The sequence below is a fragment of the Lagopus leucura genome, unplaced genomic scaffold (assembly GCF_019238085.1).
Source record: "Lagopus leucura isolate 7727_CA_CO unplaced genomic scaffold, USGS_WTPT01 Super-Scaffold_100022, whole genome shotgun sequence".
Classification (NCBI taxonomy): Eukaryota; Metazoa; Chordata; class Aves; order Galliformes; family Phasianidae; genus Lagopus; species Lagopus leucura.
Window position 1 is genome coordinate 1,848,951 of NW_024962275.1, and position 19,933 is coordinate 1,868,883.

General features: G+C 52.6%; 1 protein-coding gene across 7 annotated transcripts in view; it reads right to left on the bottom strand.

Moving 5' to 3' along the window:
- LOC122184078 (DAB2 interacting protein) overlaps window positions 1-19,933 on the bottom strand; it is a 125,303-nt gene that overhangs the window by 12,831 nt on the left and 92,539 nt on the right. For 6 of the 7 annotated variants that reach the window (XM_042878618.1, XM_042878616.1, XM_042878622.1 and 3 more), the window contains 7 exons: window positions 18,291-18,845; window positions 10,777-10,921; window positions 8,663-8,807; window positions 4,947-5,183; window positions 3,575-3,776; window positions 2,806-2,984; window positions 483-1,359 (listed from right to left, as the gene is read on the bottom strand). In XM_042878618.1, the coding sequence (XP_042734552.1) occupies window positions 483-1,359; window positions 2,806-2,984; window positions 3,575-3,776; window positions 4,947-5,183; window positions 8,663-8,807; window positions 10,777-10,921; window positions 18,291-18,845 (2,340 nt within the window). The remainder of the gene's footprint in view (window positions 1-482; window positions 1,360-2,805; window positions 2,985-3,574; window positions 3,777-4,946; window positions 5,184-8,662; window positions 8,808-10,776; window positions 10,922-18,290; window positions 18,846-19,933) is intronic. The other variant, XM_042878617.1, reaches the window with a different exon arrangement.

Genomic DNA, 19,933 nt, shown 5'->3' on the forward strand with positions numbered 1-19,933 from the left:
GAGGACCCTCACAGGGGAGGGTCTAATGGAGCAAACTGGAATGTCCATGGACACCATGGCTCTGGGGGAACAGGAGCAGCAGTACAGAGCTTTGTAGATACAAGAAGAGATGAGGGCCTGGTCCGAGTCTGTGAGATGGTGCTGGGTTGGCTATGGCATGAGATGAGAGCCTGCGCATGGAGAGGCAAAGCAGTGACAAGGCGGCAGCGCAGGACAGAGGCGGCTCTGCCACCTACCGCCCCGCATCCAGCACCTCCAACTGCTGCATGACAAAGGAACGGAGGATGAGCATTCCTTTGTGTCCCATTCCTCAGAGGGCTTCTGGCTCAGGCCAGGTTGGGTGCAGAACCGCGCTACAATCACCATGCTGCCACAAAGCTCCACAAAGCCCGCTCCCACTGCAGCATCCCCCCGCCCGATTTCTCCTCCAAGCCCGTGGCCAAGTCCCCTCCCAGCCCCCAGCCGCTTCAGCCCCCACTCACCTGTTTGTGCATGGTGCGCTGCTTCATCTCGGGGCTGTCGCCCTTGGAGGAGGAGGACTGCTGCCGGAGACGGGCCCCGCTGCCGGGCCAGTCGGGCGAGGAGGACATCATGCTGCCGCTGGAAGGCCGCTGGTACTGCACCGTGTTCAGCAGCGAGGGCGGCGTCCTGCCCCGGGTGACGGGCGGTGGTGGCGGTGGCGGTGGCTGGTCTATCCGCCGCTGCGGTCCCGCGCTGTTCTGCCTTGGCATGGTGGGCTGCCCGCCCTTCTCTGAAAGCGAGAGCTGCCGCCGGGCCAGTTCCCCCGTCCGGCGGGTGAAGTCCTCGCTGGCGGCGGGGCCGGCGAAGCCGTGTTTGTTGGCCGTCAGCTCCTCGCTGTTGCTGTGGGAGCTGAGCGAGCTGTGGCACTCGGAGCCGGAGTCGCCCAGGCCGCGGGGTGAGAGCGGCAGCCCGGCGGCCATCTGGTACACGGGGTTCTGGAAGGAGAGCGGGGCCAGCAGCTGGGGCCGGCCGGGCGCGCTCTCACCGCTCGGCGTGGTGGGCGTCTGGCCCACGCGGCGCACCGTGGCCATACCCGCCATGCTGCTCTGCTGAGTCCGAGCGGTCCACACGCCCTGCAACTGCCCCAGGGACGACTGACTGTCGTTGAGGGAGTCGGCAGCGCCGGGCGCGTTGGCCCCGCTGTCCAAGAGCCGATTGTCCTGCAAGTCCACCATGGACAAACTCTTGCTGCCATTTGACATCTGCACGTCGGGCTCATTGGCCTCTGAGTAACTGGAGCTCCGGGCAGGCGAGGGCTGGGCCCCAGCAGACCTTGTGACAAAAAACAAGTCCTTGTTTTCGGGGGTTGGAGATGGTAACCGTGTGAAATCTATCAGACTGCAGGGAAGTCAGTGCGCGAGGAAGAGGAGAGGAAAACAAAACAAAACAAAGAAGAGTTGTGAATGCCACACAGGAGCAGGAAAACATTATCACTCAGAAGCATTTGGTGTGGCACAGCTGCACGGGAAGCAGGCACAGCCTGCCCTGCAGGGACAGTGCACAGGAGTGGGGATGTGGGAGCAGAGGGGCCCTGGGCACGGAGCTCCATGCCATGCAGGAGTTTATAGGCTCACAGCACACTGCTTGCAGCCTCTGCTTCACCATCCACGCTCTGCTCAGCGTGCCAACAGCGCACCAGCTTCCAGCTGGCCATGCCCTCAGCACTCCTGCCTGCCCTGTGCCCAGGCACTAAGCTGCCTCATACTGGCATGGCACCCCGCAGACCAGATCCACACTGCACATCCGAGGGTCAGACACAGGGCGGTAACTGCAGAGCTAAATCCTAGCAACTGAAAGTTATCCACCCATTGCTCCTGCTGTAGCAGATAAATTCAGGCAATATTGATTTCTTGCAGACAGGAAGAAAGAGCTTTGCAGTAGCTCAATGTGAATATACCACTGATCAAAGGTGATGCACTGTAAGCAAGTATTTGGGTGATGGCATACTAGTAGAGATCCTCCATAGCATTAAATAATTGTACCTCAAGCTGGAAAGCATTAGAGATGAAAGCTCTGATTACAGCAAGTCCAGCTCCATTGCTGTCTTTCATTCCTAATTAAACTGTTAAGAGTTATGCAGGTTCCACTTACAAACTATTTTATTAGCAGTGTCTTTCAATTTATGTGGGCTCTATTTCATTTTCCACAAACAGAAACATTTTTAGTCTGCAACACAGTCATCTTTCCCATGATTGATTTTTCTTACATAATGAGGCCTAAAAGTGTGTTTGGTGACTGTGTCTGTGAATCACTGCTCGTTAAAAACACCCATTTATTATACAAGCAGGATGGAGCAGACTGGAACTGATTGTTAGGCCTCTGCAGCTTGCCCGCTGGTAGTGGAATGCCCAGATTTGGACCACACTGAATTCAGCACATATCCAATGTCTTACAAAGATGGATAAATCCTGCATATGCAGACACCTTATGAACGTTCATTGTTTTGAGGTAAGTAGCCTCAATGCTGTCAAAGGACGGATGTGTTGCTTCTGCAGCTGAGTGTCAAGAGTGGAGCCCAGAACCAAGTGTTTGATTTCCCACACCACATCCTCACTTCTGGCTCAGGATGGACCTGCTGACTTGCACTATTGCCAACTGCTACGCCTAGATTCAGAGCTGAACTACACCCAGTATCAGTTTTGCAATTGGAAAGCTTTGCCAATGAACCAGGAAAATCCACGCTACACCTTGTCCTGCCTGAGCCCACAGGCACTCAGGTTCTGGTAACAGATAAACGCTCAGTATTTCCCTGGTCTGTGGCTAGGCCACCTCTTTTGCTCTTACCCAGATAAGTCATTCTCTATCACCATTTTCTGCAGCCCTGCAGAGATGCTGTTCCCAGCACTGGGTGTGGATGCAGTGTGATCAGCTGTGACTGAGACCTGCACGCAGGCCGGGTTACTGAGCGCCGAGTTGACGTCCCTCAGGATCCGCGGCAGAGGGCCAAGTTTTGCTGCAGTGCTCTGGAGAGACAAGAGCAGAGTTACTACCAACATCGTGGGTTGTGCAAGAAAACTTCAGGTTCTGCCAATTGCTGGGCAGCCTCTTTCAGGGAACTAAGTTAGCAACATTCATTTTCTCCAACATTTAACTCCAGTGCCAAGGCTACAGTCTATCCCAGAACACACAGCTTCAGAAGTCATTTGCAGCTGTGGGGCAGAAGGAAGCTAGCACACTTCAGATGGTTCATACGAAGATGACACCTGCGGCCAAGCCTGGTTCAGGTCACTGGACAGAATTCCTTTTAATATAAAAGGAATGTGCTGGGACAAACAAGGCAGCCTGGTGTTCAGCAGCTCTGCCTTCACATCTCAACATCCTCACCCCTCAGTGATGAAAAGCAAAGGCAGAAGGCAGTACTCGCCAGCCTTAAAGAAAGCCACAAAGGATGATCTCCAGCAGCATGTGCACAGGTGGAACAAGAGCCAGTAGGAGCTGTGCTGTGCTCCCACACCATGATGGGGTGGTACTGGCTGGACAAAGGGCAGGTGTATGCTGCAGGGCAGCCCGTGTGCCCAGCACTGGCTGAAGTCTGTCCCTGCAGCCCCCCTACCTGCTCCAGCTGAGAAATGACTTCCCAGAGCAGCGAGTGCAAAGTGGACAGTTCCCGGCCCAGGTCAATGTAGCCTTCAAAGCCAGCTGTGTTTGAGATGGTTTCTGGATTGGAAATCTCCAGTAGGAATCTCTGCATGTTGGTCCACTCATGCTCCAGAAACTGATTCATAAAAGACATATATTCCTCTTTGCTGCCAAACCTGTCGAGACAGCAAAACAAGTCTCAGCTAAATCCTGTAAACAGAGGTGCAGTGAGCAGAATGAGCAGCTATATATGCAGTGTCTTCTTCTGGCATCTGAACGCGTGCAAAGCCTTTGGGATTACCAGGCTGCTAACAAGCAGCTGGTACCAAACAAGGAACCCAAATTCCAGCCTAACCCAGCTAACCCCTCATCAGCGCAGGATCTCAGCAACAGAAATGAAGGTGAAAGCCATAGAAAAAAGGAGAAATTATAACACCAAGCCCAATCAACTGACTGGAGCACAGCAAGTGATGGCTGCAGGAGTCCCATGTTCTTCCCCAGCAATTCTGCAAGGAGAGGCTTGGTCACGTGCAGTCTGCAGGACAGCTTGATCACTTTGGTTTGACTAATGTCAGCTTAGTGGAAGAGTCTTTCCTGCAAAATGCTGAAAATCTGAAAACCCTTCAGGTTAGGGATTGGTCAGGAATATGAATTCCTGTCATCTGGTGTAACACACTCGCATGTCTTCCTCCTGTGTGTGCACGCATGTGCATTCCTGGCTGCGAGTGTGTATGCTAAGCTAGCTTCTAAATCTAAGAAGCTTTAGACAGAGACTGTCCATTCATGTTTCAGAAAGCTCATCATTTCCTTATCAGAGCTCAGGATAAGTAGCTCAGAGCTGCAGCCAGAGGAAAGATGTTCAGAAATCTCTTGCTTTGTTTCCATCAAACTTATGGGCTTATTTAGAAACTGGTAGTGTGTCCCCATTAGCTTCTCTTGCCATCCCAGTTCAAACAATTGCACTGTAAGAGCTCCTTGGAGGCACTGAGCTGCACACACCGTTTGGGTGCTGGTCCTGCTGGTGCCTGTGGTGGGAGGCAAAGCAGATGCCATCAGCTTCCCCCAACACAGCCATCATGGGACAGATTTCCTGGCTATGCCTGGGTGTTCTGCTCTGTGGTCAGAGTAGTCTGCTTTCCTACTCATAAAACGCATGGCTGTTTTGGAAACTTAAATGATCTCCCTGACATAAAAGTGAGAATCCCAGAGAGACAGGGAGGAAAAAAACAACAGAAACCAAACAGGCCCTTTGCATTAGGAAAGGAGCAGCCAGCGTGGGATGCCTGCTGCAGAAGCTCTGCTTGCAGCCCTGGGGCTTCCTCCCCCTCCTCAGAAGTCCTTCTTACTTGGCAAAGTTGGCCAGGTTCTGGGTGACCTTGGCAATGAGGGTCAAAGTGCGCGCAGTGCGGTCGTCCGGGTACTCCTGCAGGAGACTGAAGAGGGAAGGGGACATGATAGCTGGGCAGAGGAAGCGGAGGAACAGGGAGGCACTGATCAGTCGCTCGCTGATGTCTGGGCGGCCACGGTTGCTGCACTCCTGTCTCCACGAGGCAAAAACTTCTTTGAGCTCCCTTGGGAAGACACTGAAATGACAAGAGGACGCACAGGGATGGTAAGTTCAAGGCCAGGGTGTTTGAACTGCTCCACAGTAATAAACAAACATGCTGTGCACCAGCCATTGGGTATGACAGCCAGACCCTTACACCCTGCTGACCCACAGCAGCACCTCCACCTATACCAGTCACAGGCTTCTGTATTTTCCTTTTTCCATCTTTTTTTTTTTCTGCCCAGAGCATCCATTAGGATATTCAAACCACACAGGAAAAAGCCAAGCCAAAACCTCCAACAACCGGGAAGAGGGATGGGAAATCAAGCAGCTCATCATCACAAGTGTGTACCACCCTGGAGAGATGGGGCACTGCCCGTGAGCTGTGGGACACTGGGGGTGCGGCAAGGTTACCGGTGCAGCTGGTGCTTGGAGGGAGGGCTTTGCAAATTGCACTGCTCCTATTCAAACTCTTGGAGCAGATCCCACGGAGACAAGGGCAAAGCAGAGCCACGTTGCACTTAGTCCAGCCTTGCAACTGCATCGGCCTCGGCCAGGCTTCCCAGGACACCAGACCTCCCCCAGGCCAGCAGCCCTTATCGCCGCGATAAGCAGCTGCCTGCCCGCTCTCCTCCCAGCTCCCTGCTCCCACCTTATCCTGTTCCCAGCACAGGCTGTTTATGCAGCTGGATACTCCCACGCAGGAGCAGGCTGACAATGGGTCCCCAATGGCCCCCAGGCCTCCCGTATCAACCCTTTCCCCGGCCCCAGCGCCTGCCCTGGCCACAACCACCGTCTTTGTTTGAAACCCAGAGTCATTCACCTACAGAGCTGGATGGCATAAAAGCGGACCGAAGGAGGTCAGACTCCATTTTAGGTCACACATTTTCTTAACAAACAGCCATTTCAGAGGATGTTTTCCCAGTTCTGCTGCAGGGACTACGTGGGATGAGCAAAGCAATCTGAGCTGGCTCCCAGCAGCCACGTGCCCCACTCTGGGACTGACTGCCCTGCTACTGACCCCCACGTTTGTTGGAAAGAGAAAGCCACGTGTGCTGTGCTGCCAGAGATGCTGTCCTGCTCCCCTGGTGCAGAAGCCTGCCCAGCCACACTTGCTGTGCACACGGGGTGCACATCCTCATGCTTGAAGTTTTCTCCATCCTGACATGAGCACGGTGCTCAGAAAACGCTGCCACTGCGTTTGGCTTCTGCTCCACACTGGATTCATGCTTTCTCCCGCACGAGCTTTTGCCCTGTGCTTTATAAGTAACACCAGCCAACGTCTTTGGCTGAAAAAGTTCTCTCTCTGTCTTGATTTGCACAATTGGACAAAGCCCTTTTACTTCACGGTATTTGCCCAGAAATAGGAGAATCCTTTAAGCAATTTAAGGCTTGAGTGATCAGGACAGGTTGTACAGTTACTGGAAAGTAAGCCCTTGGAAACGCATGCACCGGCAGCATGCAGCCCTAAGCACTGCTCACTGTCACGGGCTGCGAGATCATAAAAGTTTAATTGTGTAATGGCGTATGGAATTCAGTTAGCTGGCTTTATGTGACAAACGGGCCCGTAATTCATTACCCAAGTTTCCAGTAACGAGCTTCCACATGCTGAAATTCTGCTTACGCCGAAACTTTCCAGATGTCCAAATTATGTCATAATTATAACAATTTTCGGTTATTGTAAACCTCTTCCCTCTCTCTGACTCTCTGGCAGATGAGCACACACACTCCTGGCACTCTATTTAAAGCAAGACCGTTAGCTGTCAAGATCCCTTGGCCAACTCTGAATTCTCGATATCAGCCCAATTAATCCCCAAGAACTGCTGAGCACAAAGGAGCAGGAGGGGATCGCCCAGAGCTGCAGCTCAGCTGCTCCAGCCCTCGTCGGAGCAGTGGGACTGAAGGAACCAACCTTCCACACATTCCCGGCTTTCCCTACATCACTTTTCAGACCTATTTTTAGGCCAACCTTTTAGTGCTGCTTTGGGTATTTTTAGGAAGGCATTAATTTGAAAAATTATTATCCGCCGGTGACTAAAAGCAGTGAACTCCTCTTGGGAGAGCAGGTAAGCACAATTCGTGAGTCAGAGTCATTAACTGGCTCAGTTAAGGTATGCACTACCTGCACAGAACTGTGCCCTTCTGCCTATTTGTGGTGGATGCAGGAAGTGTGAACAAGACTCTTGCTGCTCGTTCTCTCCCTGAGCAACATCAGGAAAAGCAATTCCCTTCCTTCTGGGCTTGCAAGACAACACACTCAGTATCTAGGGGGATTACGTACAGTGAGTTTTCAGACCTTAACACAACAGCTGGGATTGGGAAGAAAATGAGGAGTTCTGACTACCAAAGACTTCCTTCCTCCAAGACAATCCTTGGTTGATGTTTGGCAACAACAGCATTGCTACAAAGTACATCAATAACAACTAATCTCAGATCTTTAACCAGGAAGACTGCTAACGCTGCAGTAGGATAAACATGTTTGTTCTATTCAGCCAGGACGAAAACCTGTGGGTCTGCTAACAAGACACACAAAGAAACTATTTTTGTTCCTCTAAGTAAAGAGGGTCACCAGCACATTTCTCCCCCTCCCAGGCACCATCTGCAGCAGTCTCATGGGCTGCTGGTCCCTGCAGTCCCCAGCGCTGAGGGGCACAAACCAGCACCACCAGACACCGCAGCACACCGCTGCCTCACTCCAGTCAGGTTTGCATATTCAGGCCAGCTGTCCCTGAGGGCCAGGACATGGACGGGTTAACCCTGAGGAATGCAGGATGCTAAGCCAAACAGCAACAGAGCACTAACAGCAGTGTCCTTGCTCCAGAACACTGCAACAGGAGTCTTCTGCCTCTACTAAAGCTCCCCGTGCTGCTGCAGCTTCCCTGCTGCACCAGGAGTGCCACAGACCCTGCCTACTGCAGAAGGGTTCAAAACTTCAGTGGTTGCTCTGGGGAATCAGGCAGTCCATACTGACCCACCTGGCACATACAGGTTTGTGACATGGGTGGGAGACTCAGGACAAGCATTCCTGATATTTATTCCAGGCTTTTATACATGGTTGGTATCAAGTCCCTCTCTGAACTGGTCACACTGGTAAAGGCAGCTCTTATTCTTTGGCTCTACCACCCTGTCCTGAGTCTGTGCTGCAGTGACCCTTCACCACCTGCTGAAATGCGATGGGCACTCGGCCCTGAAGGCAGTGTGGAACTGCATCCCCAAACTAAACAAGCTCAGCAGAAAATCTGTCCTTGAAAGAGTCTTCTTCTGTGCACAGCAGTCCTCCCATTCCCATGCCAGGCACACAGGAGCTCAACAAGGCACTGCACATCTTTGCAGGTGCACCTACCACTGCCTGTGCCACCCCTGCTCAGCCCAGTCCCCCTGACAGTCTCACACAGAAGCCCCCCAGCTACCCTTTGGGTTGGCAAGGCCGTGCCAGGCAGACATGGCCAGAGCCCGACACCATACTGCTCCTCTATGGCAGTTCGTGGAGGGGAGTGATGCCCGCAGGGTACTGACCAGTAGGAGTTGATGATTTTGCAGAAGGCCAGCTCGCAGCACATCTTCAGGTTGCTCTGATGTTCAGGGAGGTCTGAGGATGAACACTTACTGGGATCCACCTCGCAGTTTTCATCTGATTCATAGAGAGCCTTGATAAATTCCCCTGTAAAATAGACAGTGATGGGTTTTGGAGATGCCGCCTTCAAGCAAGCCCCAGTGCTGTCACGCAGGCTGGACCCTGGAGAGCAGGACCATTCCCTGCCCCCAGCTGGCAGTGCCAACCTGCTTACCCCCAGGTGCTGCCCTGGAGCTGCTCTGTCAGAAGATCTCTTCCCCCTGCCTGCCCCGAACCCCCAGCCGCCCCATCGCAGCCACACTCCCCAGGGCTATCTCCAGGAAGCATGTGGCAGGTTCTGTCATCATCTGTATGATGTCCTGCTGCCGTGGGCTGCGCCTGCTACAGTCCCCTGGTGCTGACAAGCCAGTGTGATTCACAGAAGAAATGGATAATTAAAGGAAAGAAACAATTTACTTGGTTTATTTTGAGCTGAACATCACACCAAATCGAATTACAGCATTTCTGTGAGCTTCCTTGCATTCCTGCCTGCCCGCCCCTAACCAGAGGTGCCCCAGGCTCAAACCAAACCAGGCTGTGGGCAGTCCTGGTGCTGCAGGTCCAGCTGCGTGTCCCTGGTCCCATGGCAGGGGGGTGGCACAGTGGGGCTGCAGCAGGACCCAGAGGCAGTGCCAGGCCCTGCAGCCAGGGGATCCTGGGCTTCATGTGGCACTACAGGACTGGCTGTGCTCGGTGCTTTGGTTCCCCCCTCACTCCTGTTGGTCATCTCCCAATTCTTGACCTGTCTGGGATTTTCCCACCTTTGTGCTTTCTGCTCCCTCTCATCTGCACTCTTCCCTTTCCTCAGCTCAAACAGATATTAAGTACCAGAGGGCCCATCTGGTGTATTTTCAGCTCTGCTGGGAGCTGCAGAGCCTCTCTGCCTGCCTGCCAGCAATGCCTGCTGTTATGATCCGGCCCTATTACCAGCTTGTGCCTCGTGGTTTGAAGGAAAGCACCACACTGCACTGAGCTCCCTCTGACATACAGATTAATCATTTCCCTGATAAAAGGTCCATGCAGAACCCATGCCTGAACACCATGCAGGAACTGCAGGCTGCTCCTGCATCAGGCAGCAGCATCAGTCTTGACAGGGGACCATTACAAAAGTTGCTGCCTTGATTAATCACCTGGTTTTTCAGAAATTTTTTGAGGTAAACTACTTACAGACCTCAACCAGAACGGATTACAAGACAGGAATAACGAACATTTCTTCTCCTCTTCTGGTGGGCTCCCTGCTAGTCTGACTGCATTTGCTCCCCTTCCTCAACTTCATCAGTACATTATTATCTTCATGAAGTATTTATGCTTTTGTGGTCCTTGCTAGAATTACACAAATTCACTAGCAGGAAGCTAACATGCTGAAAGACTCAGCTCTGCAGAAATGTTGCTCGCCCCTCTGCAAGGATGTGCCCAAACCCCACTGCCTTTGCTCGCACAGAGCAGCCCCCAGCCCACGCTGTGCCGCCTGCATGCAGCAGCGCTGCTCTTCCTTCCTGACCTGCCCAACAGCGGAACCTCTAATTATTTTCACTTGCATCAGGAGAAATATCTTTGGAGCCACGAGCATAGCCAGCCCTTTCAAAAACTACCAGGAGGGTTCCCGGTGCTGTGAGGGAGGCAGCTCTCATCACTGTAATTTGGGAGATTTCATCTGACTCACAAGCGCTGCAAATAACCGGGGGGAGCATCTCCGGCCGGGGGTGTGCAATCAGGGAAGGATTCAGTCAGCCTCCGTGACACTGCCACTGCTAACACAGAAGGCTTGGCAGGCCGTGCCTGCAAATACCATTTTGCTGTTTCCTGTGGAAGCAGACGAAGCGCCAGCTGAGCGCCCACCTTCACCTGGGGCTGTGCTGCCCTGCTGCGGGCTGCACCTCAGGCAGGCAGCATGCGGCCTTCAGGCTTCTCCAGAACTGCTGGAGGTCACCTGCTGGGGGAACACCACCACCTCGAGGGCCGTCAGGGCTCGGCCTGCACTCAGCACTGCGCAGAGCAGCCGACCCTTGGTACGTACCTAAGGCATCTTGCAAGTATTTCTGTCCCACCAACTTCAGGTATTCCTCGATTGCTTTGGTGGCCAGTGTGTTCTCCCTGAAAATGAGATGCTCATTCTCACCACAGCGATCAACTTCAGACATCATCAGGTCAGTCAAGAAATCCTGGAAAGCAAAGCCCATGGTGGGTCACCAGGTACAACACGCCCCGTGCAGCTCTCCCAGCACACGGGGAGCGGAGCGCCGCAGTGTCCCTGTGCACACAGTGCTGCTCCTGCTCCCTACAGAGATAAGAGCAGAAATCAGACTCTGCACAGTGACAGCATCTGCACCCCCAAAGCGATCCACTCCAGGCCTGCACCACATTTACCCCTCCATCAGTTTCAGCTTTCTGATGGGTCCCATCTTGGCCTCGTGTTTTGTGGATGAAGTACTTTTCCCACTGTTCAACGCGGCTGTGTTCCTACCAAACTGCAGTGGCTGCAAATTGGGGACATAACCTGGGTGTCGTGAGCTGTGCCCCACAGTTAATGGCCGAGAATCAGGCCTGCAATATGCACCAGGGTTACCCAACGTCCTATTTCCCAGTACCCATGAAAATAAACAGCACTGTTACAGCACGCATTGCGGGCGCTTTGCTGGGCTGACTTGCACAGAACCAAATACCACACAATTTCATAATCCTCTGTGCTGCACAGCGATGGAAGGGGTGAGCAAAGCAGTGTGCACACTGACAGCTGCCCTGTGCACGGCTCTGAGCTCCTGAATTGCAAACACCAATAGAAAGCCAGCATCTGAGACCGAGCTCTACGTCTCCCTCAGCAACAGCATCAGTGATCAGAGTGTCACGTAACTCCCAGTGCATTCTCCTGAAAATCCACTGTGTGGTGTAATGTTTAGTGTGCTGTAGCTAGCACTAATGCAGGAGAAATGCCACGCAGGTTTTAATGCTAACACACATTCAGCTCCCATTCTCTACACTGCTCATGAGAAAATCCTCCCACCTATGCTGCTCACCTGGATGCACAGCAGGCCGGGCTGCCAGCACCCCTTATCCTGCGTGGAAACCAAGTCCCTGTGCAGGAGGCAGGAATGCTGACCTACAGCTTCACTTCTGTAGCCAAGAGCACCTTTTCCAAACCACGTTACTCTAACACCAAACAACTTGCTCAGGAATAACCTTTCAATGAGAAATTCTCCTTCACGCAGCAGGAGCACACAAGATGTACATAGCTCATTTCTGGGCACAGGCAGCAGGCACTCCTGGAGGTGCTGTGTAAAGCTGCAGCTCCTGCACACTGCAAGTCTAACCAGGTTCAGAAAGCAGCTCCACCCCAACGCATGGCGGCATGTTCTGCTCACCTTCCAACCTCTGCTGAACCCCAGGTGTGACCTGGAATCCTCAGGCTCACGCTGGGACGCACTGCTGGTCCATTCCAAGGCCAAACCACAGCACCTACACAGCCCTTCATTACTGCGCTGCTGCCCCAGGTGAAGCCAAACCCAGGCTGCAGGCAGAGGCACGAATCCCTCCACGATTTTCTGCCATTTTGCCCCTTTTATCAGCCAAGCCCAAATGAAACTTTAAACTCCTGCTCAAATCCCTCTAGCCGCTATCTGGGTACCTCCATCACCTTTATCTCCCTGGTTCTCTCCCAGGATGCGTTTCAATTCCAAGCCACAGCTCCAGCTGACACAAGGTGCTGATTCTTAATTAGCAGCCGCTGACCTTGGCTTTGCTTGATTCTCTTTCCTGTCACTTTCCCAACATACTAATTATCTCAGGAGCACTGAGTTTTACTGCTCCTCCTCGACCAGGTTTGCTTTCTCCTCCTCCAGTCAGCTGAGGACCCGTGCTGCCTCCCCCTGAGCGCAGGGCTGCAGAGCTGTGGCAGGACATGGGGACACAGTGCCAGCTCCCACACAGAACCCAGCTGCCTGCCAGAGCTGCAGAGACCCGGGCAGCAGGTTCCAGCCAGCAGCATGCGAATTTTGATGATTTGAGCTAACAGGCAGAATTCACTAGAATTAAAAATGAGTCATACGTGACTCGAGACAAAGCCAGGAAATATCCCTTCAAAACGTCTGTGGCAGTCACTGTCCCATACGGAGCACCAGCAGCAGCTCAGCAGGTGAGAGAACAGCCCTGCTGCCCTGGGAGCAGCCAGGAAAACTGCCGGCAGCCAAGGAGCTCCATTACAGCACAGCAGCCACGGCTGGAGCACGGTGTGCTGGGACAGCCCTGCCACCATCAGCAGACAAGCCGTGCCACAAGGCAGGGCTTCTCAGCAGCCCGGCAGCTCCCTGGTGACACGGAGCCAAGCCAGCCAGCCCTGAGCCATGCTGCAGAGCCAGGCACTCCAGGAAGGAGCACTGATTGTGGCTCAGCCGTCCGCACCGAGGAGCCACATCAGCTCCAGATCACACATCTGCCATCACTGCCTCAAGAACGCCAGCAGCCAACACTCGGAAGACACAAATGGAATGCAAATACTTGTTGGATCCTTCTGGGGGCTTCACTCACCCACATACAAGTCTCCAAATAAAATGCAATAACTAAAGCCAATAAACTCCCTGTTTGTGAGCAGCAGAGATCAGTGGGGGGTTGTTTTTAGTTAGGGCCCCTGGCAACGGAAGAAAATTAGATGCTTTATTTCATTACATCAGAGTTGAGAGGGGAAGGGAAAGGCCTACAGTAAAAATTAAGGGCTGTGGCAGTGCTCTTCAGGCTCGCTCCTGCGATTATTGTAAGGATATTTGTCCCAATTGGACATTGCTGAACCTGTGCAACCTCAGTCACCACACGTATGCTGATAAGGAGGAACAACTCATAAATAAACAAATTAAGAGCGTGACAGAGCAAGACAGCACTGGTTTCCAGCACTCCTCCAAGTAGGAGCTACTGCAGCATGAGCTGCTGCAAGGCTGCTCCTGCACGGCCCCAGCAGCCCCGCATTGACACAGCTGAAGGTGAGCCTGGGGCAGGGAAACAGCAGCTGGGAACAGGGGCTGCTCAGGAGAGGGCCTTGAAGGGGAAAGGCTCCTTGCAAAGTGAAATCCACTGAGTGTGAAATTGACACCTGCTCAAGAAACAATCCTACACTGTGGTGCCAATAGGGCCAAGCAATTGGGCTAATTGCATCACTCAAGCACACAAAAGCCAGGAGAAGCAGCTCCTTCACAAGACAGAGCTGCAGAAGGCAGCCAGCTTTGTCACCACCCAGTCCAGGCCCTGCCTGCAACCCCACACCTGTCCGGGTCTGACAGCACCACAGGGGCAGCATCAGGAACCCTGCAGAGAAGCTCAGGGTGCCAGGAAAGGTCCTGCAGCACCAGTCCTGCAAGGACAGGCATGGGAGAGCAGAGAGGGGCTGTCGGTGCTGAGCGAGCTGCTCTGCTACTCAGCGCCCAACGGTGGATTGGTGGCGAGGTCTGGGGGTTCTCCACATAGCAAGGCTCGTTAATAGGATTGCCTTCACCTTAAGAGGATTGAATTGATAGAGGTAATGAGATTAGTGCTCATTTCAGAAAGTAGCCCAGAGTCCAGCAGGGCTTTTATGCAGCAGTGAAGAAGGAAGCCCTGGGAGGAGGTCAGGCAGGAGGCGTGGAGCTGCACATCACAGCCTGGCCTCAACCCTTCGCTGACACACGGTCTGCAAGGAGCCATCCTGGAAAACACCAGTGGTGCTCCTTCTGCTCAGCACAGGAGCTCGTGCTCCAGCACTTCTGCTGTTACTCATTTTCCTTGGGAAATGGAGGGGAAACGGCACCACAAGGGTTAACACACAGGCAGCTATGGCCATGATGTTCTCACAGCAATAAGGAAACCCAACTGCAGGACACGCCATCAGCGTGAGAGCAGAGCAAGCACCACCTCCCTGAGCTGGCAGCAGCACAGCCCTGCTGCACAGCACACTCGTGCTCCCACACTGCACTCCCCTTCCAGCCTCCTGACCTGCCTGACTGCTGTGCCTGGGGGGAGGGCAAAGGGGAGCAGGCGTGCGCATAACACTGAATAAAAGCTTTATTAGCTTGATTATGGCTGCTGTCTAAAGCATTATGGGGGAAACTCCTTGCAAGGGAATGATGCCAGCATCACCTATGGCTGCAGGTGTGCAGCAGCCTGGCTCCCCAGGCTGAGACACACAAGCACTGCTCCCCATCAGGCAGCCCCACACGCAGGCTGGGCAGGAGGCAGGGAGACTGCAGCAGCCTCACGTGGAGGAGCGAATGCATCTGCTTATGGAAAGCAAATCCTTGCGGCATAAACAAATAGGGACACATGTTTATTCTTCACTCCATTCACACCATAATAAATATTTATTTCAAGTGAGCAGCTGGTTAGTTAGAGCTTTGTCTGATGCTGGATTTCATCTACCAACCATTTGGACAAGGAAGTTTTTTTTTATATATTTATGATTATTAACTGAGCTGCAAAAGCTGTGAGAGAGCCCTTAAACAGACCTAAGCGAGGGAAGCATTCTGCAGGTGCTGAGAGCCCCAGCCCTTCTCCCTCTGGGAAGGATGCAGCCTGCCTCTCTGTAACCACATCACACAGCCCACATCAGCCTGGGCTAATGGCAGGGCTCAGCACACCCAGCATTTTTAATTACCACGTTGTGTGTTTTGTCTGTGGGCTGAAAAACACATCAAAATAGTCAGGCATCTCGCCACACCCTTATAGGTAACACCGGTGCCTGTGATGACGGGAGGATGGCAGTACCCAACACATGGAGGATGCAGGGCAGTGCCTCCTCTGGACCAGGCAGCCCTCAGCCAGCCTGCCTGCACTGCCACCTGTATCAGAACGCTCTTCCCTTCTCCCCACCTTGGCAGCTGCTCTGGGCTTTCCAGCCATACCCTGATGCACTCCGAGCCCTCATGCAGCTCTGCGGGGGTGAAGCTTTTCCCTTTCCCAAGCAGAGATCAAAGGAAGCACGGCCTCTGACTCCGGGGAGGACTCTATGCTTTCATTTCCCATCTTTTAATCTACTGTGATAAAGAAAGGAAGCTCAGGCTGATGCAGTTATTTAAGGGAGAAGATGCAGTTGCAGCCCTTGCCCCCCTGCTGCCAACACCGTGCCTGCCTACAGCTCTGACCAGCCCCAGTAAAGGCTCCTGGCTGCAGCACAGCAGGCACTGACAGGAACCGGGGGCTGTGCAGGGCTGCTCTGTCCGCAGGGCTGCTGGGGCAGCAGGCACTGCCATGCATGGCTGCTCTGCCAGCCTGGGGGACCGCTGTGCCTCAGCAAGGGACTGCACTGCACCTACAGTGCACAGCTACAGGAAAAACAGCACCTGAACACCGCAAAGGCAGCCAGCTGCTAACACATCTCCATAGATAACGTGCCGGACACTTGTTTCTCACTCCAGCTGTAATTGCTGCGTTAGTGTCACCTACAACAGCCAAGAACTACAGAAAGCCCTTTATCAGTGAAATGAATTAGCAACTGCCCATCACCACATCTGTGCTCTTCAGCTCAGAGAGCTCTCTTCCCCACGGCCCCACAGAGCCCAACACAGGCACAGCAGAAACCCAGGCGGGGCTGAAGTCTGCTCAGGGACAGGAGCACCACGATACCAGCACAGCCCATCTGCTCTGGATGGGGCTCCACGCTGGGCATGTGGCCATGTCACACACACAGGGTGGGTGGGTGCTCTCCTCTCCCATTCATCTACTTTTTTTTCCCCTTGTCGCCAGCTTTTCCTTTTCTCTGCTTGTCCAACTCCTCCACGAAGGAGCCATCACCCGGTTCCCATGCTCCAGTAACTCCTGTTGCTTTGACAGCTCTCTCAACCCTGTGCTAATGCTGATGGCAGATGACAGGCAGAGAAAGCAGCAGCTCCATTTTAGGGGGCAATACATCACGTCTGTTTACTGTTTGCAGCGTCCCCCGTGCAGAGCCTCTGGGATCTCGAGCACTAGGACAGACACGAGCCTGAAACATCCCTGCTCTCTCCTGAGCCTCTCCAGCACTGGAGAGAGAAGGAAAAAGCAGCAGCAGTGACAACAGCTCTTAGATACGCATGCACACGGCTCACAGTGCCCGACGTCGAGGTGACACTCGATGCCTTTTGCACCAGAGCTGTGCCAGCCACGCTCAGAGTTCTTCTGGGTGATTTTATCTCAGCCAGAGCTCTGTAGCATCAGTGCCACCAGAGCTGCAGTGAAGGGCAGCTTGGCTAGCAGTATGAGCAGAAGGCAGGGCCAGGCCCACAAAGCATAGCAAAGCCCTCCCAAAGGAGCAAGGGAGGGGACACCTGGGGTGCTCTCCTGGCATTACAAGAACAGGATCACACATGCCCCGAGCTGCTCCCGTCTCCATGGAGTGGGGCTGCTTCCCTCACTGCATGCCCTGCAGCCCCATCCCAGGGTCAGGAAGGCTTAGGGCTGCTATTTTCATTCCCTCTACAGCAGCAGGACCTCACAATCCTCTCAGAGAGCTTCTCCAGCCTTAAACTTATCTAGGAGGCCAAGCCACTTCTCTGTACAACAGATGGTAATTAAATCTAATCCATGAACCCTGTCATGATCCCAGGCAACAGCAGACGCTGCAGAGGAAGACTGAGCCTCACAGTTCCCCTCAGGTGAGCAGCTTGCATTTCCTCCGCTCTGCTAAAGCTCTGGAAATGTTGCTCTTCCTGGAGACCTGCTGCAGAGCTCAGGGAGACGCTAACAAAGAAAACTGTTGATGCTCTGACTTGGCTGTGCTGGCTTGTGGACATGCAGCAAGAACACACCACAACAACTCCATGCTCTGTGAAACTCAGGGCTCAGCACTGCCCTCCAGAGTAAGGGGGTTTCCAGCTCTGCTCCTCTGCCTTTGCTCCCAGGACCTCTACTAGCAGTAAATCCTGCTCCCTCTTCTTCCTCACTTGCTTCTTCCCCAGACCCAGGATTCCCAGCCACAAAGGACGGTCACACACTGCATTTCTACCACTCACAAGCTGGCCAGCATCAACTCCCCAGTGAATCCTGCCCCAGGAGTGCCCCAGGCCCTCCCGCACTGCTGCCTCATCACATCTCTTCTGAAAGCAACAGGACAGGCCCCAAGGACTTGAGACCTGAGTGCCTGGAGGTGCACTTTACTTTGCAATTCTCATGGCACCCCCTTGTATGCACTCACGTTTGGTGCTGCAGTGCTGTACAGCAGGGAAACCTTCTGGGATCCCACAGGAACACCCAGCACATGCCGGCAGCATAGCTTAAGCCAGCACTGCTCACACTTCATTCCTGAGAAGCGCCTTCTTCCTTTCTGTTACATTTGTGCCTGTTCACAGAATAAGAGTCTGGTCCCTAAGCCTCCGGAAGCAGAGAAAAATGACTTAGGTTGGTATCTTGGGGTCCTACTGATCTCCTTACTAATTAAGCAATTAGCAGTGCACACGCTACCAACTTGCTTGCAAGAAAAAGCAAAATCACACTATATTAATGATGGCTGAGACCAGCTGAAGCGGTGACTTCCAACAACCCAACCCAAGTGACTGCTCCTGTCCTCTCCCCTGGCAGCCAACAGGTGCCAAAGGCTCTTACCTTGGCCTTGCCTGTGCTCTGCAGGATGTGCACCAGCGCAGACGCCATCTCCTCTTTGTTCTTCACACTCAGCGAAGGCTCCAGCACTGAGCACAGCACCATGTAGTTGTTAGTGATGTACTCGGCAAATTCTTTGTACATCTCCATGGGAAGAATGCTCATGCTCTGGTAGCGTGACTTAATGCGGATCATGGGCCCCGGGGATTTGCCCTTCCCAGGGTTGGGGCTGACCACAGGGTACCACTTCTCCACGAACTGCCGGCCCGTGACGGAGCTGACAGGGATGTTCACTTGTCCGATGAAATTGGTCTTGTCCTTCTTCTTCTTCTTGTCAGTCTCTTTGTATAAGTGCACCGTAATGTTTTTGAGCGATGGGAGGTTATTAAATTCAAAGTGCTCCCCCCAGAAGACATTATCAGTTTTCAATTTACAGGTAGTTCGTGCATAAAGAACATCATCCAGGCATAATTCACACAAGTACTTTTTCTTAGCTGGCAGGTCCTTGGCTTCGATAATCCATAACTTTAACATATTCTCCACTCTTCTGCTGTTGTCCTAGAAAAAAAGTTGCAGCAAAAAAAGGTCAAGAAGAAAAACAAAGCCATGCATAACAAAACTGGAGATAGGTGTTAATTATTTCAGATGTGCTAAATGAGCAGAGGCTTAATTACATTTTATTTTAAGGAAATACTGGCTCTCAGGAATTTGCATAATAATGCTACTTATGTTAATTTTCCAAATATCACCGTGCTCTCCACATCTGCTGGTGCCAATTAATATAAGCAACAAGGAAGATAAAACCCCTCCGCATCACAAATGGGCCAAATCCAATTCACTACCAAAAGGACCTCAAAAGAAACCTGAACGAACCCAACCAATGACTAATGGCCTTTGCAAAGCAACACCAATGTCACAGGTATCACACTATTACCTTCCTGATCCGTACAACCACTTTGCAGCAGCATTGCAATACATTTTTATTTATTTTTGAGTGTAACAGTGCAACAACAAAGGGACCCCAATGCACACCTAGGGATCATCCCATCCATGGCTGGAACACAGCTACCTCTGACATGGAAGAAGCACTTGCAAAACCTCAGTATTTTAAGGCAGAAGTCCAGAGCATCCAGCTAAGAGATGGAGAGGAATTACGGGACAGAGTGAGTCATATGCAGCAGAATCATTACAATTCAGAAACAGAAATTTGGCCTGGAATCACTTAGATAGCATGTAACAAAGGATAATGTAGACCTTACACAGCTCTTGGCAATGCTGACCTCATGCTGGAAGAACACCAAGGGGCATTTGCAGCACTGACTTATGGGCTCTGCAGAAACCTGGTTTGGATACCCCTCGTGAAATTGCAACCAAGGCTTATTCTGCTTGGGTTTGCAGTCTGGGCAGGAACATCTCTGCTGTGAGCCCTCAATGGGGTACTGTACTGTACTGTAGGTTCAGGAAGTACACACAGCAACCATACAAAAGCACTGGATTCCTGACAGAAATATCAACTCTGACACTGAGAGTTTATTGTCTACAAACTCAAACAAAGATGGAAAGTTAGCCATCAGCTAGCGGCATGTTTCAAGATGAGGGCACCCTTCCAAATGAGTTTCCACTGAACACTGCATCTCAAAGACACA